We start from the raw sequence: 14,957 nt of genomic DNA on the forward strand, positions 1-14,957 counted from the left end.
ATCTCAGCTTTTGAGAAACAGAAAGGTTATAATTTTTTGTTTTCCAACCATAGTGTTGTAAGAGTGCAAGTTTCTGCCACACTTGGGTACTCTAGCAGAGTGACATGTGGGTTCTTAAGATATAACATGACCTCAGGTGGTACCCTGACAGTGACACTGGAAAGGAAAAGCTGGAAGAGGACTTTTACCCATCTGATCTTCCCACTTGCCTCTTTACAAAGTGTTCCTTACCATCTTTTCTCTCACTCACAATTCTGTGTGAGACCATCACTGTAACTGATCCTTGACTCTGAGATGAATGTGTTTTTTTATCACTTCCCTGTCTCCCATTCCTCCCATTCCTTTACAACTGTTCTTGTCCTAAGAGTGACAGTATATGTAAAAACATCATGGTAACCTCTCCTTTTCTAGGTTGCTGATGGCATAAAAGATGTTTCAAAATATTCTTCCACTTCTTTGGTTAAAAGGTCCACCTTCCATCATTAAAAAACCTGTTCAGCACAGAGGTTTTGAGCATAACATCTTCTTGTGTGCAGTCTTTAAGAATGCATTTATTTTTTGTGAAAAGTAAAGCTTAGCTTCTGTTTTGAATAAGATAATGCCTCAAGAACTATGTTTATAGAGTCAGTACATCTTCTGTTGCAATATGTGAATACTATTGAGTATCTTTATAATTTTATAACTTTTCCAGATATCAAGTATTCTTAGGAGACCTTGATAATGCACTTTATTATATTAAGTTCAGTCATTATCATATATTCACAGACTTTTAATTTTCTCTTTCTTTGTTTCTTCTGATCAGGGATTATTCATTTTTATTTCTTTGCTATTTCCACAGGAACTAAACTTGTCCTTGAGCATTTATGTTACTAAATTTTTAAATTAACAACCTTGATTTCTTCAATTATGCATTTGGAATCTCTCTCTCTCTCACACACACTCTCACTCCCTTCATCCTGACTGCTGTCTTAATAAAGCCGTAAATTACAGGCCAGAGTGAGCACTGTCCTTTCTCTGTCAATCCCAAAACTGTTGTTCTTTCCAGCAGCAATCTTCTTAGGAGTGACTATTCTGATTAGCATTTCAAGTAACAATGCTCACCAGGTAACAGTGATGAAAAGTCTGCCCTCTGCCACGTGCATCTCTGTGGCAAGCACAGACCTTTCCCGTGAGAAATCTTTCTCGCTTCTTCCTGTGTTTTATAAACAAAGATAAAGTTTGGATGTTGTTGGAACAGTGTCTCAAGATATGAATGGTTCAAGCTGGCCAATCGGCCTGGGGGGAGGTTTTGAACTGACCAATCTGAGTGACTTTTGAAAGTCTATATAAGTTGAAATTAATTAATAAAAATAGACATTTTCTGCCCCACTGAAGACTGGTCTCCTTCTTTCTGCTAGCGGTTCAACAGCGACACATCTCCTGCTTTGGACGTCTCTTTCTCTAAAGCAGCCCAATTTAAAGCATATTTAGTTATGTGTCATCGAAGGCAAAGCTTCTCATCAGGTGCAGGCTGCAAAAGGACATGAACCCTGACACACCGTCAGAAGAGGCTGTGGAAATACAACTGTGGCATGACCATAGCAATCAAGATGCCCTTGGGAAGGCTTTAAGAGCAACAGAAGCCAACATAAAACTCCAAAGAGAAATGGGAAGCTGTCGCTGTTGAGCTGCTAGCAGAGAAAGGAACCCATTTCTCAGTGGCAAGAAGGAAAAGACCATTATTGTTTTGATTTCATCACATATATAGAGTTTTCAAAGATCACCCAGATTGGTCAGTCAGAAACCTCCCTCTAGGCCAGATTGGCAAGGCCTGCACCATCCAATTCTTGGGACACTGTTTTTAATAACATCCAAACTTTATCTTTATAAAACACAAAAGGAATTCTCATGGGAAAGACCTGTGCTAGCCACAGGAAGCAGTGATTTTTAACAAGTCTTCCACCAACGGGGGGGAGAATAGAGCTACAGTTGGTTTTCTGAAATGCATTCTTTCTAATTTCATGTAGTATTTCTGATTATAAGATGATTGATTGAAGCAGAAGAGATAATCCATCAATGTGGAGTGAAGAGAAATCATGAAGAGATGTTAGGGGATGGGCCAAGACAAAAATCTCCAGCTCTTCCTTTAACTGAATGTAAGAATTTGTCTGGAATGCAGCAGGGCTGGAGCCAGCCTCAAAAGAGCCAAAATAGGCAGAGTGAGACAGACAAATATTTTCTCAGAGGAAGGAAATGCTACATTGGAATTGCATGCTTTGTTTCTAGTGTGAAGTTAGCTGTCTTTCCTTCCTTGTAATGGTCAGAAATCAGTGAAATAACTTTCTGAAGCAGGCAGGAGGCAATACTACAGTGAAGAAGGTTAGCTTCCATCCTCTTTGCGCCAAGATTCCTGCTGATGAGAGGAGCTTTTTTAAAATTTTATTTTATTTTTAATTTTTTTTTTTACTGAAAGCATTCAGCTATGGAGAGGATTGGTGCTGCTTGCTGAAATATTTTGACACTGCTAACCTATATTTTCTCCATGGAACCATGATGCTTGTAACATTATGAAAGTATCAAAGCAAATTCTCACATAAGAGCAAGTTGTTGTAAGTCTTTCTATACATAAAAGAGTTTGGAAAGTTTTCAAACATATATTTTACTACCACTGTAAACTTATCTTTCTTCATCTATTTATTTTGATGATCTTTTGAAGGTACAGCCTTAACCCTGATGGGAAAGATAAATTCAGATTAAGAAAAGAAAAAAATCCAAAAGTGGGATAGTGTTTCTAGCTCTTCCACTCTAAGCAGAGAATTCGGATCTGGAAAGGGAGCCGGAGCATAGAGAGTGGAAACAAAGAAAACTGGTGGAGAATGGAAGGTGATCCTTCTTGTGCTGTCTCTTAGGCAGCAAACACAGTGTTGTAGGTAGTGTGAAGTAAACACATCCCCATTTAGCTCCTGGGCAGCCTCTGAAAACAGGAAGCTCCAGCCTGTCAGAGATACTTCAGGAATAGTTGCATGCAGCTCTAATGGTGCTACTCTGCTCATCCCAAGCTCTGCTGAGAGCAAGGCAAACTTTCAGGACTCATGTGGGAATTGTTGTCCTCACAGAAGCCTTGTGTTAGTCTTGATACCACAAGAGTTTTGAATGTACGCTGCATATGAAATGCACTCTTTATTTTACTGGGTTTTGTCCACCGGATTTCATTTCTTTGATTTTGCATTATTTCCACAAAATGAAAGTGTAGGCTTCCATTGGTAGACTGTTCCAGTACTTTCAGCTCCTTTCCCCAGGATATCTGAGAGGTTTTTACCAATTTCTGAAGTTAGAACTCAAGTTGCACAATGGGTGCAAACCCAAGCAGTAGCTGTCAAGCAGTAGTACTACAGTTTACATTAAGACTTAACATTTTAAGCCTTCTAGAGTAGTCCTGAAATTGCCATAGTTCCTGACTTTTCATAATCTGTACACTTTGCAATCTGATGAACAATCAGCACACATCATGCAGCAGTTGATGTGGAGCTACTTATGTCCATCAATTCCAAAAAAAGGTATGACCAAAGTACCTCTTCAAATTATCAAAAGTGTGTTCATAAGATGTTGCACTGGACAGAGGACAATTGTCTCTTCCATCTAGCCCAGGGTAAGATGCAATAAATCAGGGAAGCTAAAGGTGGGCTATGCTCAAGAGAATTACTCTCAGTGTTGTGATATCCATCATTGAAATGTACTGGTTCAGGAAGAGGGAACCACTCATCCCATATTTCAGGGAGCATTTTCTTTCACCCATTTGTCACACAACTAAATAGGGAGCTGTATGAATTGGACAGCCCTTTGCAGGATAATTTTGACAATTCAGTTGCTGATTGAACTTTGCTTTTAGTGGTGAGCTGAGCTGGAAAAAATATACTCTTATTGAAAATGACCTTCAAATTCTAAAGAGACTACCCACTCTTAATGTTCTCTAGTGCATCAGATTGCAGACTAAATAAACAGACATAATGAGTGTCACTTTAATATTGGGGACATTTTCTACTAAAACAAAATATCTCAAACCCTGCTCTTTGTACTTCTAATCCAAGCATGACAAGGCCATACAGAAAGAACATTTCTGGGTGTGTTCACCTGTGATCTATGACTGAGTGCAGTAAGGGGGAGAGCCAGAGTCCTTAGAAATTTTGTTCCCATTTCTCTCCTGTTTCTCTGAACAGCCCCATCCCATATTCCCTTTTAAACCATAATGCTTAGCATTTCTGTGATACTGTTTGCATGTAACAGGTTCTACCATTATTAATTTTTAAGCATACTTCCCACTGAATGGTTTGGACTGAAATATAAAAGTAAAGTTTAATGCTTATTTCCTAAACAGTTTTAGACTTACAAATAGGATTTCCCACCTCAGTGAAGTCCAGCCTTTTGGTACCAAAAGGAGATTTTATCCCTTACACAGTTTATTAGACTAGATCCAAGATTATGCAGACAGTGTTTGTGGTGTGTTGTGGTGTGCTGGCATGTTACAGAAGGGGTGTGGGAGGGCACAGAATTATCATAATCTATACTAGACCCTAATTATGTAGCTATTTGCAGTTGATTGAGTACCAGCCTCACACAAATGCCAGGAACAGCTTTAATCAATTACAGTCTCACTCCATCTCCAATCCAGATATAGGTTCTACAATGCAAAAAAAAAAAAAAGGTCTGGATTGCAATGGTAAAAACCTGAAAAGTACCATGCAATAAATTCTTGCATTTTTTTTTTAAGGACAAGACCCTTGACATTGTTGTTATTGTTTCTGTGGAGAATTGTGAAAATGCACAAAATGAGAAGGCTGCAGCAGAAGCAACAAAAGAACACCATACTATTATCCACAGTTATTCACATCCATTACCTGACTGTGACAGCCAATTAAATAATATTTTTCAGGATTAACTAACAGCTAAAATGATACATTATGATAGGGGAAAAGCTCCATGCATTGCCAACAAGAGGTTAGGTACTCTCTTGGCTGAGAAAACAGTTAAATACTTGGTTGAAAAGCATGTATTTTTCTCTGTGACTAGAGATGACTTAGACAACGGCATTTTCAAGGTGTTCCCAATCATTAATCATTCCTACACAGCTGAAGAGCAAATAGTTCAGTGCTGACTCTTGATTATCTTCAAAGCACTAATGAAACTACATTAGGAATATTTGAAAATGTAAAAAAGAAAGCTAAAATCAAGTAGTTGGAACCTTGACTATGTGCAGCTATTTGCAGGTAATACTGTTGCTAAATCTGGGCATCATCTCCCATCCACAAATCAATGGAAATTTAGCAATTAAAATTGTCTTTAGCTTCTTACTCTCTATATAACCATATAACAGAAAAATACTATCTAATTTTCCTCATCTCATTCAGTCATTTCTCTCAGTCAATGTTTAAGATTTAAAGGAGAACTTATAAAATTTGAATGGGAAGAAGTGTTTTACATGAGACAATTACTTGCATATTGTGCAGGTAAAAGGACCATAATATGTGTTCTTGGTTTTGGGAGTTACTTTTGGAAGCTAAGTGAGCATTGTCAGATGTCAATTTTAAAATCCCATTTTCAAAGGTAACCTCATATGAGGTGATACAGAGGTTTTCAGTGACACAATGTCACTTTTAATTTTCAGATTATAATGAGTGTTTCTTGCAAGCAGAGCATTTTGTTTCTTTACATGATGAAATGTATAAGGTAATGCATTAATTTAAGGTTAAGTTGCAAAAAAGTACCAAGGAAAAATTCATTGATTATAAGTAGTGATTCATCATTGGAGGGAAAAAAGCCCCAGCAAAACATTTCACACAGAGATACACTGTGGCTGCCTGAAATGAGGCTTTATCTTTTCATGTGATCAAACAAAATACAAATAAACTGATTTAGTTTTACTGGAAAACATTACTGTATACAGATAGAGTAAAAAATATTGATAGTCTAGTATTTCCTAAAAGGCCTAATGTTGTGTGGTTGTAGATTCAGATGAGTATTTGTATATGTCAGGAATCTTCAGCAAAGAAACATTCTCGTATTTTTTGCAATTTCCTAAAATTATTTACTTTAAAATAAAAAATGTCCTTATGTAATCAGATTTGAACAGATTGTAGAATCCTCAAACAGTTTTCACTTCAGTGAAGTATTTAAAAGTGGGGTATTTAACATGGAGAATGGTTCATAAATTTACTTTTAAAACCAAACAAAATGAAATATATAAAAACTGATAATAAACTATACCTCTATCAATCCTTTCAAGTTTATAATGAATTTCCTGTCAGTAAAATCTAATATTGTTTCAGAAATATGTCTATGTACTAAAGGAAATAAGATTTCCCTAGAATTTCCCTTCATATGTAGACCTATTTCTCCTGTTAGAATTGTTCCTTCTTCTCAAGGAGAATGCCTTTTTCAAAGTTTGGCTGCTCTGGGGTGTAGCTTCAGTTAATGCACCCAGGGACTGTGTGAATATGTGGTAAAATTAGGAAAAATCTTGAGTCTGTTAGGGTAACATGGCAAACCAAGTGCCATGAAGACAAGAAAACTTAATGACAGAAGACTTTATTGTACATGACCTCAGCATTTCATGTAGAACCTTGTTGTACCTTTCTGCTGCTGGGAAGAAGTCCTGTTTAAAATTTTGCTGGTTTTCACTTCCTCCTGTGTTCATTGTAGTAGTCAATAGTTGCTGGCAAAAACTAATAAAAAGGAAAAGAAAGACTCTGAAGAAAGAATCTACCACTGGTGCAGTGGTTGAACAAAACATAAACCTGATCTCCTGCCTGCCTGAACTCTCTAAGTGCAATTGTTACATTTTGTAAAGATCTAAAATGGCAGGTATTAGCTAGCAAATGAAGAGCACTGCTTTCTTATATTATATGATATGGACCTGTATGTAAAACCAACACAGAAACATTTCTTCTAGCAGTTTCTTGTTGGGTGCTGTGTGTTGGAGATCACTGTACCAGCTTTGTGCAAAACAGCACATGGAAGCTGTTGACTTCACTGGGAATGGAGTATCTGTTGTCAGTGAAGATAGAGGTAATTTTCCTGAAATATGGACAGACTTAGAACCATTAGAAGTGAAGAACTGAATGCCAGTTTCGAAAGTGACCTCTGTACCTTCATGGTAGAGTGACTATATATATATCATACCCCATTATCTGCTTGGACTGAAGAAATTCCAAAGATTAGTGTAAAGGACGTACTGATACAACATTCACTTATAAAGGGATTAATGGTGAGAATTTAATTCAGATATTAAATGGAATTGTGTATTTATTTTTACTCGTAAGAATTTGGGTTTGTAGTTTGGGCATTCTGACTGAGCTGTAAATACTTTAAATAAAAAAATACGGGTAAAGTCTTTAAAAAGTCAATGCAACTAACTTTAATTAATTAATTAATTAAGTTAATCCAAACCAACTTTAATGACTTTTCTTCTAAAAATGTGGCTTTGCTTTTTATGACCTCAGTTTGCCAAAAGAAAAATGCAGTTTTTTACAGAACTAATTAACTGAAAATATTTGGGAACCATTTAATTGGAGTTGAAATTTTTTTATTAAGGCAAATAAAGTAGCCCATTGCACAGGTATTTTGAATAATGATCATTGGTGGCACATTCTAGTTGCACAAATACATGAAGAAGATGCAAAACGGGAGTTAGGCAGTGGTGTTACCATGATCCTGTTTCTATGCTAATGTAATCCACTTCTCAGCCAGAGTAGTTTACTGGAATAGACACCACAATGCTACATTTATACAGCTCCTTTGCTCAGATCTAGATGCAGTACCTTCTCAGGGTAGTGTATTAAAGAGCTCAGGCTCTTTCTTTTCTTTTGGCAGGGTAGAAATCCTGAATATCTTAAATCCTAAAAATCATTAAATATGCATTATATACTAGAAAGGAATTATAGTTACTCCTAAATTTAGTCAAAATGAAGCATTCATATAAAATAAGCTCAAATATGAATATCATGCAAAAACTTGTACTGTGAAAAGACAGCACTATCATTAGCCAGCTGTATACAAATGGTCTTTGGTTCTATAAATACATATTCTCACATGTGGGCTAGAAAAAGTAACTCTACTCATTCAGCATTTGGAGAAACCCATAGACATGTCTGGCATATTCCTCTCTACATGAGCTGAATGTGCCAAACACTTGTCACTAGACTTTCAAAGGCTAAAATGCAGTTGATAGTAAAGAAGATCAGTGCTCTGCCATCTAAAACCTGGTGCATTAAGGGTGTTCTTTCTGAACAACAGAGGTACACTGTGTACATTACATTGCCTCCAGATGTGTGAAGGTGTCACCTATATGAAAGACAAGTCTCTTCAGATTCAAATCTATCTTCTTCCCTGGGAAAATAAAGCTAACAGTACAATGACAAATGGTAGTGAGATAATCTATGAAGAAAAATGGACCTTAATGCCTTTGGTGGCTAGGCTTTAATTCCTGAGATGATCTATTACCTGGTGTTTGGATGCATGCTGGCACCACTTATGTACCTTTTGATCATTTACCGTCTAGAGATGAGAGGCCCAGAGTGTGTTTTGGACTTGGATTACAATGCCAGTGAATTAGGTTTCCTGGTGTTACAACATCAGTTTTGAAGGGCAGGCCCACCAAAAATGTAATAGCTCAGGAGAAACATGTGGCTGTTAGCAAAAACACTGTCCTCAGATCAGACTACAAGCTCTACTAACTGTCTTTAAAGAAAAAAAATCAAAACCTAAAACTACTGTATTGAAACAATAGACAGAAAAAAAAATGAAATGAAAACAAGTTCAGAGTTGTCAAAGACAAAGACATACCAGACTTCCCACATAGGCCTAAGTCTCCTTTGTTCAGATATACCAGGAGTGCATCTCCCAGGGGTCCTAAAGAGATATTTTCCTTTGGATTATTCCCAACCCCTGTATTAGCCTCTGTTGTAGAGCATACACGTTGTGCCACATCAGAAAAAAATCATCCCTTGTCATGGATGCAGCCAGCCTTGTGGTATTGAGAGGCTATTGCATGACAGCATCAGATGGCTGTTTCCATGAAGTTCAAAAACAGAGCAATCTGAAAAGAGGAACACAAGAAAATGAAACATGACCTTTTCCAGCCTTCGGTGTCTTGAATTCGTAGTTCAAGTACAAAATTAAAATACAGTTTTTTCCATGGGGTATTAAATGCATAAATCAGCACATTTATATGTTCACCTATATAATTTTGTCTGTTTGTCCATGTTTTAATTTTTGCGTTTATACCTACTATGATGGCCTACGTACAGAAACAGAGTAGTAAAATGTGGAGTAAAAGAAAGGACAAATTTCATGTAAATTAAGGTCTTGGCCTATTCAGGGATGACTGTTCAGCTCTTAGTATCAGGGGTACATGAGGTGTCTCTGAAGGAGCACAAACATGCCTTTTCATTCTGCTGCAGTGTGGCCTGAGAAAGAGTAGCTGAACAATTGGTAGCAAATGGAACAACTAATTTACTGAATTTACACAACCTCCTCCCTAAAAAGCATTTGTATAATCAGGGAGATTTACCATTCTCTAGCTTATGTGTGTTGGTCCTGTCCAGCTTTCATGTCTCTTATCTGTTCTTTGACAAAGAAGCCTCTCTAAATTATTTCTTGTAGCTGTGACTTTTTAGAGACTATGAGAAAGGGAGTGCTAATGATGAAATTGTTATGGCACAGGGCGAGTGGAAGTCAGATGTTTGGCATGTTTCATTAAGCAGCTAGAGATTTTTTAAAAAGGATGAAAAAAATGGAAAAAAAATTTCCTAAGGCAGTAAAAAAAGGAAAACATAGCTCCATTGGCCAGAACATTTCCTGTTGCTCTACACCAGAATAGACCTAATCAAACACCAAACAGCGGGAAGTGTGGAAGTGATTTCAACTGATGTATCATGCTTTCTTTGCAGGAATATCAAATTGATATATTTTTTGCCCAGACGTGGACAGATAGCCGTCTTCGCTTCAACAGCACCATGAAAATACTGACTCTGAACAGCAACATGGTTGGCTTGATCTGGATCCCAGACACAATATTTCGTAACTCCAAGACAGCAGAGGCTCACTGGATCACCACCCCCAACCAGCTCCTCCGCATATGGAATGATGGCAAGATCTTGTACACCCTCAGGTGAGCACTTGGCGAGGAGCAGGGCTGAAAGCTTCTCCCACCTCTGGTGGAGTAGTAGGAATTTTCAGCATTATCTTTGCTCTCCTCTGCTGTTTTCTTCCTCATGCTTACATGGCCATGCTTTACAAATACTTAATTATTCAGGCTTAAGCATGCCAACCTTATAAAACAGAGTCTTGCCTTTCTGAGAAAGAAACCTTGAGAAACCGGAAATAGGTCTGTCTAAATTGTAAAAGCTGGGCTTTTTAGTGCTTGTAATAAAATCGGGAATATGTAGTCCCATAAAACCTGTAGTCCCATTCACACTAATGCCAATACTCGATTCTTCAAATAAGTCGTGCTGAAAGATAGTCTGTCACATCTCATCACAAGGGTAAATGGCTGGAGGAAAGGCTTTTACAGTTTTCTAATCTTCGTGATAAAATCAACTATATGGTATTAGAAATACTGTATATATTTGCATTTTAAAAAGCCTGTGGAAATCGAAATATGTGTTTTCTTGTGGAAGAGATGAGTTTTTCAGAAGGGAGTTTTGCCATAAGCCATGTTCCACAAGCGAAACTGTTTCGGAAACATCCCTTTCATGCTACATTTTCTTCTGTGATTGTGTTCAGCCTTGGTGCAACTGCATGTTCTGATCATGCTTGCAACTGCACTTGGGCTCCAATACAAAGTCTTTGGCAAACAATAGGAAAGAAAATAAGCAGCTGGGAAAGCTACTGATAGTTTTAGTGCCCTTTCTTTCTTAGGCTTGCTCTACTGTGAAGAGCTCTTGCTTATTTCAGTCGCCTTTAGCTAAAGAGTTTGGGGATTAAGATGTCAGCTCCAATATTCTCTTGGTTAGGTTATTGGGTTTTTTGCTGAAGAGATTTTGATTAGGTGTTTTGTTGGTTTTTTTTTTTTTCTATTAAGCTCTGTTTCAGTATTTCAGGCCAAGTTAAGTATCTACCTTATGGTAGTTACACTTACATATTCCCAATAAAGAAACTATTTATTGAATTTTCTTCAATGTCCAAAATTTGTCTAAAACAGCTAAAAGTAAGTTAATACTTGACCCACTGGAATGAGCATTTCTAGTTTGTGAAGATGTTTTGAGTCCTTTTTCATCACTCAGGTCAGCCTCCTTTTTGCACAAGAAAAGCTGTTAGAATGGTCATTGCTCATTTTTAACACTGTAATTCAAAACCAGTTTATCTGACCTAAGTGTCAGAATTTGTATGATGTGGAAGAGATAACTACCATATGCCTGGGTGCTGTCAGGTGTTGATGGGTGATAGGTGTTGATGTGTCCAGGAGAAAGTATACAAGGTTCAGTCATGCTCCATACCTCTCCATCTTCTTCCTTGTCCCCTTTTGGGTGTGAATGTTCTCCTGCTGTAACACTGCAAAGACTCTTCTAGTGTCAGTGCAATAAGACTATCAAATTTCTTATAGGTGACCTTTTCCAAGACAGAGTTTTTTTCTCTGTGTCATCTTGTATCTGAGATGCAAACCTTTTCCCATTGAGTTTTTTATCTTCTTATTTAGTTTCCAGAAGGAAAACCCACATAATCCACATGCATGAATTCCATCATTAAAATATGTAGTGTTTCTTTAAAAAGACTGTACTATGAACTAGCACTTAATTCAGTTTGACTGAGTATATGCATTAGTTTTGTAAGCTATTAGAATGAAGATTATTGATTTTTATTAGTCATTTTAAAATTGGCTCTGTACAAAGTATACTTTGTTTTAGGGATGTCATGCAAAACCAGCTTTCAAGCAGGGATGAAGATGTTTCTGCTGATCTCTTTGTTTTATCTGCACAATATAGAGATTTATCAATTTTTGGATAGGCAGCCTGAAGTGATTGAAAGAATTTTAAGTTCACACTATAAGTACCTGTAGAGAATATTTCTTATAAGATTCCTTCTGAGGTTTTAGTTTTGTGGAATTATATACCACAAGAGCCATATTTCATGTTATTTTTGTAATGAATAGTTGTTTACATCCCAGAACCATCAATGAGGAGTTGTCTAGAGAAAAACATGCACAGTTTTCCTGGGATCAAGGAACTCTTGATGATGTGTCTGAAATTATTTTAGATTATTATCATTGCTTTGGATCAGGCTTAAATAGCCAAAGAACAATCTGTAAATATGGTTCTTTCCTTTCAGTATGTCAAAGCATTCTTGCATGACACTTAAGTTACCCTGCCCCTCCTCTGGCTGTGTCTTGTACTGGCACATGGTAACAGACACTTGGTTTCTTTGCAGGCTTACCATCAATGCTGAGTGCCAGCTGCAGCTGCACAACTTCCCCATGGATGAACACTCATGTCCTCTGATATTCTCTAGCTGTAAGTGCTGCTTTGATGCCTTATTTTTGTCTGTGACTCATATGCAGAGGCATAAGTTTAATTCTGATTTCTATCAGGTTGTTCAGTTGCTCCATAACTCGTACAAGACGTTTAGGTTTGCTCAAATATTTAGGGAATTTTTGTTTTCCTCTCTTGCACTCCTGATCAATGGATTTCTGGCATGTAGTCTTCTGCAGATTTACTCTGTTGTTTTGTCAGAATCAGCCTTTTAAACTGAATCCTATAGTCACAAACTCAGCAGATATTCATACGAGTCTGTACAATGTTAATTTATGCAATCACTTGACATTGCAAATGAGAATCAAAAATACAGTTTTCTGCTACAGTTTTCTGGTGGAGGTGCACAGCATGGGGACATGCCCAGCAATCTCTGAACATCTGACTTCATAGCAAGTAGCCTGGTAATGCTTCTCTGTTTCATAATAAAAGCAAATGGTTCAGCTACTGTAAATCTCATTTTCCTTTTATTGTTCAGCTTGTCCAGCAGTCCCAATGTTAAAACTTTAAACCTTCCTAACAGACAAAACAAATATGTGGGGAAGTATATGGAAAACAAGTCAGGTGAGTTAATTTTGAGGTCCAATATTACTGTGAGAAATTATCTTCATGCTGATTCATTTGAAAAAACTTGAGAGCTGTCTGCTCATGGGAACACCTGCACAGTTTTGTAATCCAAAGCCACATAATGCAAATGTTTTAAAAACATTTTTAAAAGGATTTCCAGTAAAGATTTTAATCTTGACAATCTTTAAGACTCCGGATATGTGTTCTTTAGAAGTGAAAGGAAAATGTATCATTTTGTCTATCTATTTAGAAACAAGATTATCTCCCTAATCCCTTTTAAAGTGATAGAAGAATAACACTATTGAATATCTTCATAATAAATATGCTGTTGTGGTGGTATTGATTCCTATTTATGAATACTATACAAACAGTGATCCACAATTGCAAAAAAGATTTGAATTTCAACTGATCCAGGGTATATTTTTCTTTTTACCCAGCGAAAAAGTTTTTAAAAAATCTGTTATGTAAATATCTCCCTTTCCTCCAAAATTCTATCATTATGCTGCCATTTTTTTATTTTTTATGTGTATAAGTGAACCAGGGCAGAAATATACAGTTGTGTGTTTAATTTGGGTGTGTGGAATAATAATAATATTCAACTGAGCAAGAGGCAGATAGCTCCTGAATGAGCTTTCCTGCTATTGAACACTTCTCGCTGAACTCTATGCACCTCAGCTATCTTTAGTTTCTGCATAAAACTCCTCTTGTGGCAATCTGCTGTTATTTTGTTGAAGTGCCAGGAAAGGTGTATGATCTTAAAAATTCCAGAGATTTAAGGACACCAACTAAAATTTTGTTTGAAGTCCAAAGATACTATTTAAACCTACCACATAAATTTGATTGGTCGTGTGATAGCAATATCCAAAGAAAATGAACTCTAATAAACAGGGAAGTCACTTCCAACATTGCATTCCGTAATAGCTAGACAGGTGCTAAATGCAAATAAGTTGTGCTCTGTGGTTTTTATTTGAGGAGAGAGGATATCAGTAGGTACTTCAGCAGGCTCTACTCCATGGCAACATTCCAAATACATTTTGATTTGCAAATATTCCTCCAAATTTTGATCTGTTACCTCAGAACCTTTCTGACCTTGAAATGTGCGAGTATTGCCATCAGATGTACTACTGTCTATGGAGATGGAGATTACATAGGATAAATCAGAATGTGAATGTATTGCAGTTTCTGTGTGTGTTCTTTGAAGTTTCTTGCCAGATGGAAAATCCCATAGAGGAATGTTAAAATAATGTTTTATAGTTTTCTCAGCCTTTTTGGTCATGTTGAGAACAAGGGTTTATTTCTTTTGATTCATAGTGAATTACATTCTTTTCCTTGAACAGTTTTAGTGCCACTATTACATCATACAGGACATCTCCTGTATTATTAGTTTGTTACATAACTCAGTTGTATTTTCAGTCCTGTGTACATTCATAGAAGTCTCTAGATACATGGCATTCAGTGGGACTTATGAAGTGAATGACTGACTGAATGCCTGAATAATTTATTACTGCCTGCTATGACAAGTTTCTGAAAGGACAAGCTGCTTAGGGATTCCAAGATGTATGTCTTTGAATAAAATAAAAACTTTTGTAGAATTCACAGCACAGCTCTGCTTCCCTCTGCATCCCTTCTGTTTCTTCCTCAGCACACAGACAAATCTTTGTAGTTTCCACTGTAGGCAGGCACAAAGAAGCACAAGTTTCAGGAAATCTTCCCTGCACCTCTACACAGAGATGAAGTTTAATATTTGAAATGTCTGATGTTTTTAGATAATTTTCCCTTGATATTTGAGAAATATGAAACTCATCTTAAATTTTGTCTAGAATATCTAGCTAATTTGCACCCTAATCCTGTTACTCTGGGGACAGTTGATGTTCCCTCAGTGGGAATACT

The 14,957-nt window shown here is 36.9% G+C and overlaps 1 protein-coding gene across 4 annotated transcripts in view; it reads left to right on the forward strand.

Annotated features, from left to right (window-relative positions):
- GABRG3 (gamma-aminobutyric acid type A receptor subunit gamma3) overlaps positions 1-14,957 on the forward strand; it is a 315,586-nt gene that overhangs the window by 157,043 nt on the left and 143,586 nt on the right. For all 4 annotated transcript variants that reach the window (XM_085055515.1, XM_085055525.1, XM_085055533.1 and 1 more), the window contains 2 exons: positions 9,924-10,144; positions 12,400-12,482. In XM_085055515.1, coding sequence (XP_084911641.1) covers positions 9,924-10,144; positions 12,400-12,482 — 304 coding nt within the window. The remainder of the gene's footprint in view (positions 1-9,923; positions 10,145-12,399; positions 12,483-14,957) is intronic.

The sequence above is a fragment of the Lichenostomus cassidix genome, chromosome 1, assembly GCF_008360975.1.
Source record: "Lichenostomus cassidix isolate B80296 chromosome 1, HeHo_3.0, whole genome shotgun sequence".
NCBI lineage: Eukaryota > Metazoa > Chordata > Aves > Passeriformes > Meliphagidae > Lichenostomus > Lichenostomus cassidix.